This window comes from Neolamprologus brichardi, chromosome 9 (genome assembly GCF_056152115.1).
Source record: "Neolamprologus brichardi isolate AB-2024 chromosome 9, ASM5615211v1, whole genome shotgun sequence".
Lineage (NCBI taxonomy): Eukaryota > Metazoa > Chordata > Actinopteri > Cichliformes > Cichlidae > Neolamprologus > Neolamprologus brichardi.
The window spans coordinates 23,800,143-23,807,490 of NC_142112.1; the positions used below are offsets into that span (position 1 = coordinate 23,800,143).

Sequence of the window (7,348 nt, forward strand, 5' to 3'; positions counted from 1 at the left end):
TGGGACAATGAACCAGCCAAAACATCAGTGCCTACAGCCTGTACTCTCATTGTAATCCATTAATAACCTGCTGCTTCATGTGGGGAAAGTTTTCCTTGTTTACATATAATAACACACTGCAGGTAATGGAAGGCAAATTGGACCAGTTAAATACGAGGTGGGTAAATAAATGAAGCAGATTATTTTTCTGTTATTGTTTCTGATTTGTGAAATACCTGCAGTTTCAGGAGCCGACTCTATTTCTTCATTTGTCACACTGAAAGAGGCCAGACAATTGCATAATCAGTGAAGCTAAACACATGTTTATTTCCTAATATGGGCAACAGGTAATCAATATAAAATATGCATATTTTTTGGGAAATGGTGCAGACCTTTTGTGCTCAAAGCTGATGAGGGACCACTGGACGTGGAAGACGTTGTCACTGACCACATTTGGTTTGCTGTCTTTGACCAGGAACTTGAAGTTGTCCATGGTTTCCTGGACGTTCTCCTGATGAAACACGTACCCAGACCCAGATTGATATCGGCTACGAAGCAATAAGGCCACTTTAGTAATGATCAAAAACTAGCATTGTGCATTGCGCACTAGCACAGGACAAAGAGGACTGGAACAGAGAACTTCTAAATTTGAAATCTCGCTCGGACTTCTGGTTTCATTGGATTACAAGATAGTCCAAAATGGACTGTCTTGTAATGAATAAGGCATGGCACTGTTTCATTTCAGGTCAGACACATGAATACAGTTTGAACTAACGGGGTTATCTAAATGTATTTTTTCTGTTTGGGGTTTTTAGTGTTAGTGCTTCTTCATCAGTTCATTCATGTTCATGCATTTGTTTTTCATGTTTCAATTACTTCTTGTTTTCAGTAGCAGTTGGCTTGATTTATTACTTTGTTACCACCATGTTTTCTTCTACCCAGCAACGCTTTCCTGATCCTCCAGAGGATCCCAAGGAGATCTCAGGCCAGATGAGACATAAAGTATAAGCTCTCCAGTAGTTTCTGGGTCTTGCTCATAATTGCCTCTGAGTTAGGTGTGCACTGATAATCTCCAAAGGGAAAATACCCAGGCAAGATCCCACTGGATGTCTTAGAACATAACATAGAGATGAACATAATTATTTTAGCCATTCAGACCCAATTTTAGTAAAATACCATAACTAGGAAGTGAACTGACTCAGATCATGTCTGATAGGAGTCAGTCAAAAATAACCACACGGGGTCAAAATGGGTTAAAAATAATGTTTTAAATATGCCAAAAATGTCACAAAGCACTGCAGCAGCTTGTTAAATCAGCAGGAGAACCAAATTCACATGATGGTCTTTAAAGACAATTAGTGCTGATTTTTATGCTTGCACACAATTTTACTGTGAGGAGGGGGACACCCAAAAAAGACTGAATCTAAACAGTAAAAATCTTTTGCGATGAATGCATTTTTTGGAAAGTATCACTTCCATAATTTGAAGCCTTGGGCCAATTCACAGTACTTGGAAAATAAAATAGCCTGGAAATGAACGTGAAAGTTATCATTGGCTCTCGGTTTCTCCTCATTTACACCTTCCACAGAAGGTAGTGGAAAGGAAACACTTAGATGGGAGCCCCACTGCTTCAAAATTGGCCAAATGACCTTCAGGAAGCTCAGCATAAACACCACAGAGATGAAAACAGTACTAAATTATGTATTAAAATCCAGAATAGTAATATCGCAAACATATTTTTAGATTGATTACAAGCATTTGGCAGAATATGGGAAAAAATGCTCACAGTCGGGATGAAGTTTACAGTTTGTACTAAAAATCTCATCTGTTTTATTTATTCATATTGCCTCCGTCTCTCAGGCTAAGAGTTATTTCAGTTATTGGGAATGTATTATCATTAAAAAATTATGTTTACAAGCTTCAAATTGAGCATGCGACACATTAAAGTGGCTTCGTTTGATTTGTTGGGATATAGTTGGGATATATTCACTGTGCACAATATATCCAACTATGACTGCGGTGATCCCACACTAAGCTGATAAGATAAGCATTTGCAGCATACCTTATCAAAAAGCAGCCTTCATTTCCTTTTAATATCATACATCATCAGCGAATTGATGTGAGTTTTTAAAATGCACATGTAGTACATGGTTTATTAGTATTCGCTATGACACAAAAAAGGAAAATTATCCAAATTTTTTATGAATATTTGAAGCATGAAAAGCAAAAAACATCAAAGCTTACAGGAGGATGGGAAAAGGCAAAACTTCACCCACTCTTTTACTCAACCTGTGGTGAGCTGCAAACATAAAGCTGCTAAAATTAAGCAAAAAGCAAACAAATTATCCTCATTAAAAATGTCATGTAAGAACCTCATTGGCTTACGGAATGTTGATGTTATTTAAAAAAAAATTCATACAAAAATATGACCTCATTCATAAATGTCATGTGACAATCTCATTGGCTTATAGAATTCTGATGTCACAGGCTTCTAAAGCTTTGATCCTTTGATCCTTTGATCCTCATGAATCCTTAAATAGGCGTGAGGATGTACAACTTTTAGTCCGTTATTTGCAGCACTTATGTTAGCAGCATTCAAACGTTCACCAGTAAAGCATTTTCAAACATTTGGATCCTTTTCGTACTCACGGTATACAGACTCCAACATGTCTCAGAAACAGCAAGAAAGACAAGAATCTGACCCCAGCTCTATTCCATGGTATGAGTCCCTAGACCCTTATATCAGCTCTCTTCCTTGGGATGAACAGGTAGAATTAGAGGAAAAGCGACTGGAAGAAATGGAGAAAGAAAATCTCATGAACAGAGAGAAGATTAAGATCCTGACGGAAGAAAATGAGAGAAAGAGCGCTGAATTAGAAAAATTATCCTACCAGCTTCAGGAAAGGGAAGGTATTATTGAGGAGAAACAAAGGGATCTCCAAGATAAGAACAATCAGGAGCTCCAAGAAAAGCTTGATGAAGCTTTGGAAAAAATTAAAGATCTGCTCCAAAATGAGAAAAAAGAGAGCATTAAAGGGGATAAAATGCTCAAGAAGAATCAAGAGCTCCAAGAAAAGCTTGATGGAGCTCTGGAAAAAAATAAAGATCTGCTCCAAAAGGAGAAAAAAGAGAGCATTAAAGTGGATAAAATGCTCAAGAAGAATCAGGAGCTCCAAGAAAAGCTTGACGAAGCTCTGGAAAAAAATAAAGATCTGCTCCAAAAGGAGAAAAAAGAGAACATAAAACAGGAAAACATGCTCAAGAAGAATCAGGAGCTCCAAGAGAAGCTTGACGAAGCTCTGGAAAAACTGAAAGAAATCCACCAAGAAGAGAAACAACAGTCCACACAGCAGAGAGACATGCAGAGCAAACTCCAAGCCATGGAGGAAAAATACAAAGCTCTGCAGGTGAAGCATGACAAAACTCTGCACAAAAATCAACAGTTGCTTCAAGACAAGAAGCAAATGGAAATGAAACTGAAAGAAATGGACTCCAATGTTGACGAGATGGAGGAAAAACACAGATTACTCCAAATCAGGCTCGATAAAACAGTGCACAGAAATAAAGAGTTCATTCAAGAGAGAGAGGAACAAGAAATGCTCGAGAAAGAAACGGATTCCAAGCTTGAAGTCTTGGAGGAAGAACTGAAAATGCTGCAAATGACTCTTGAGAAAACACTGCTCAAAAATAAAGAGATGCTTCATGAGAAAGACCAACAGAAAATACATCAGGAAGAAATGGATTGCAAGCTGAGGAACATCGAGAAACAAAATGAAGGCTTGCAAGTTATGCTTGATGAAGCTCTGGAGAGAAATAAAGAGATCCTCCAAGACAAGAAACAACAGCCTGTAGAGCAGAGCGACCTGCAGAGCAAACTCCAAGCCATGGAGGAAAAACACAAAGCTCTGCAGGTGAAGCATGACAAAACTCTGCACAAAAATCAACAGTTGCTTCAAGACAAGAAGCAAATGGAAATGAAACTGAAAGAAATGGACTCCAATGTTGACGAGATGGAGGAAAAACACAGATTACTCCAAATCAGGCTTGATAAAAAAGTGCACAGAAATAAAGAGTTCATTCAAGAGAGAGAGCAACAAGAAACGCTTGACAAAGCAACAGACCGCAAGTTTGAAGTCTTGGAGGAAAAATGCAAAATGCTCCAAATAACTCTTGAGGAAACACTGCTCAAAAATAAAGAGTTGCTTCACGAGAAAGACCAACAGAAAATACATCAGGAAGAAATGGATTGCAAGCTGAGGAACATCGAGAAACAAAATGAAGGCTTGCAAGTTATGCTTGATGAAGCTCTGGAGAGAAATAAAGAGTTCCTCCAAGACAAGAAACAAGAGCCCGTAGAGCAGAGAGACCTGCAGAGCAAACTCCAAGCCATGGAGGAAAAATACAAAGCTCTGCAGGTGAAGCATGACAAAACTCTGCACAAAAATCAACAGTTGCTTAGAGACAAAAAGCAAATGGAAATGAAACAGAAGGAAATGGACTCCAAGCTTGACGGGATGGAGGAAAAACACAGATTGCTCCAAATCAGGCTCGATAAAAAAGTGCACAGAAATAAAGAGTTCATTCAAGAGAGAGAGCAACTAGAAATGCTTGAGAAAGCAACAGACTGCAAGTTTGAAGTCTTAGAGGAAAAATGCAAAATGCTCCAAATAACTCTTGAGGAAACACTGCTCAAAAATAAAGAGTTGCTTCACGAGAAAGACCAACAGAAAATACAACAGGAAGAAATGGATTGCAAGCTGAGGAACATCGAGAAACAAAATGAAGGCTTGCAAGTAATTCTTGATGAAGCACTGGAGAGAAATAAAGAGTTCCTCCAAGACAAGAAACAACAGCCCGTAGAGCAGAGAGACCTGCAGAGCAAACTCCAAGCCATGGAGGAAAAATACAAAGCTCTGCAGGTGAAGCATGACAAAACTCTGCACAAAAATCAACAGTTGCTTCAAGACAAGAAGCAAATGGAAATGAAACAGAAGGAAATGGACTCCAAGCTTGACGAGATGGAGGAAAAACACAGATCGCTCCAAATCAGGCTCGATAAAAAAGTGCACGGAAATAATGAGCTGCTTCAAGAAAAAGACCAACAGAAAATAGAACAGGAAGAAGAAAAACTTGTTCTCCAGAGGAAAAATGAAGAACTCCAAGAATTGTATAATGAAACGAAGTACAAAACAACTGTACTGGAAGGAGAAAAGAAAAAACTGGAAAATCAATGCTCAGCGATGCAGAGTAGCATCAATGAAATGCTGAGAAAAAATACCGAACTTGAAGAACTTTCTAAGACCTTGAAGCACAAAAACACTGAAATCCAGGCGCAAAAGCAAGAACAACAGAAAACACATAAAGACCTGCAGTGTAGACTTCAAGATATCCAGAAGAGAAACCAGCAGCTGGAAGACATGCACACGGATGTGCACAAGGCAAAGCAAATAGAGGAGGCAACAGTTAAAGAACTGAAAGACCATCTTAAAGAAAAACAAGAACAATTAGAAGACATGGTGAAAAGATGCAAACAAATTGAGAAAGAAAACACAGAAACAATGGTTGAGCTGAAAACCCTCATCATTGAGAAAAAGGTACTCGTGGAAGAGTATCTGAAAAAGAAGAAAAAACGCTTCTTCTGGTTCTGGAGGAGAGACACTGCTGCTTCTCACCTGATGTAACCTCGTCTTCCTCCACCTCTATTCCATCTTCATTTCCCCCCTTCCCCTTCCCCTCCCTCCTTTTTCTTTTTTCATCCTCACCCCCGACCAGTCCCGGCAGTTGACTGCCCCCTCCTGAGCCTGGTTCTGCCATAGGTTTCTCCTTTAGGTTCCTTTCACTTTAAAGGAGTTTTTCCTATCCACTGTTGCCTGGTGCTTGCTCAGAGGGGATTGTTGGGGTTTTCTCTCCCCTTTCTTTTCCCCTTTCTATCCCCCTTTTCCCCCTTCCCCTTCCCCTCCCTTCTTTTTCTTTTTTCACCCTCACCCCCCAACCAGTCCCGGCAGTTGACTGCCCCCTCCTGAGCCTGGTTCTGCCATAGGTTTCTCCTTTAGGTTCCTTTCACTTTAAAGGAGTTTTTCCTATCCACTGTCGCCTGGTGCTTGCTCAGAGGGGATTGTTGGGCTTTTCTCTCCTTTTTCTTTTCTTCTTTCTTTCCCCCCTTTTCCCCCTTCTACCTTTTCCTTTACCCAATAAACACAATTGGCCACATTTTACATGTGTTTGAAAAATATCTTCATTCAACAATAATTGATCTTAGCTATAAAAACAAGAAATGGGTAATAGCTGCATGTGTGTTTGTGTGTGTGCATAATATACATACTTGTATCCCAGAAGGAATTAATACTAGATGGGTAGAGACAGGTTTTAAAGACTAGAAATGAAAACATGTGAGTCCTATAATCTAAGCTTGTTTAACCAATAGGTGATGTTACATTTTAAATTAGGCACTTCATTACAGGACTGCCATTGTACCGAGGTACATTAAATAACATGAAAATGGATTTCTCGTGCCGCAGGTGACCTCGCTGTGAAGCTATTAACTTGTTGAATAATTTAGTTATTTAGTTATATAAAGTTATTTCTCACCACAGAGGGGAGGGAAATTCAGAAAGTCAAAAAAAAATTAAAACTTGTAAACATTACAACTCATTCAACATGCCAACAAGGCATCAAGGAAATAAAGACATCTCAGTATCAGCTCTCTTCATGTCGTCTACTGACAGCAAAATGAGCACAATTCTATGGTTTTCTTGGCTTTTGGCATCTATTCGTCAGCTGAAGGTTTATACATCATTATAATCAGGACAGCCAGACTGGGAGACAGATCCAATAGTCTCAGTCAATGATGAAAATCAAGCTTTTTTAGTTCCATCATATTAAAGCAAATTACATTTTCATTTCCATTTGTCCTGACAGGAAATAGCAGAAAATACCACATTTTGTTTAAAGATGGGATGAATGCTATGCAGTTTAATATCTGAGCTGATATCGTGCTACAAAACAACAAAAATCATTCCTATTTTCACACGTGAAGTCAAAGCTTTCTGGGAAGTTGAGTATATTGGATCTTTAATGGTAGAAACAGATGTTTTAGACTTCTAGAGACCGACAGATGTTAGTTTAAATCAAATCTGAATCCAATGTGCTTATCTGTCTAGTTGTGGTCTGCACAGATGTCAGGTTTTTAAAACTAATTAAAGGGCAATAGTGTGATATTTTGTATTTATTTATTTCCTTTTCTTTGTCCTTCTTTAAGAAATTTGTATTGAAATAACAACAAGAGCAAGGGCCTTTATGTTGGGTCTGTGTTTCCACAAGCCCCGCTAGTTTAGAGACTTATGCATCATGAAGAAAACAAGACAGTCAG

General features: G+C 38.8%; 1 protein-coding gene across 1 annotated transcript; it reads left to right on the forward strand.

Moving 5' to 3' along the window:
• The first annotated feature begins 2,554 nt into the window (after nucleotides 1–2,554).
• Nucleotides 2,555–6,182, forward strand: LOC148101458 (uncharacterized). Its single transcript, XM_087845634.1, has one exon. The coding sequence runs from the start codon at nucleotides 2,562–2,564 to the stop codon at nucleotides 5,658–5,660; it is 3,099 nt and encodes a 1,032-aa protein (XP_087701760.1). The 5' UTR covers nucleotides 2,555–2,561; the 3' UTR covers nucleotides 5,661–6,182.
• Nucleotides 6,183–7,348: the final 1,166 nt, after the last annotated feature.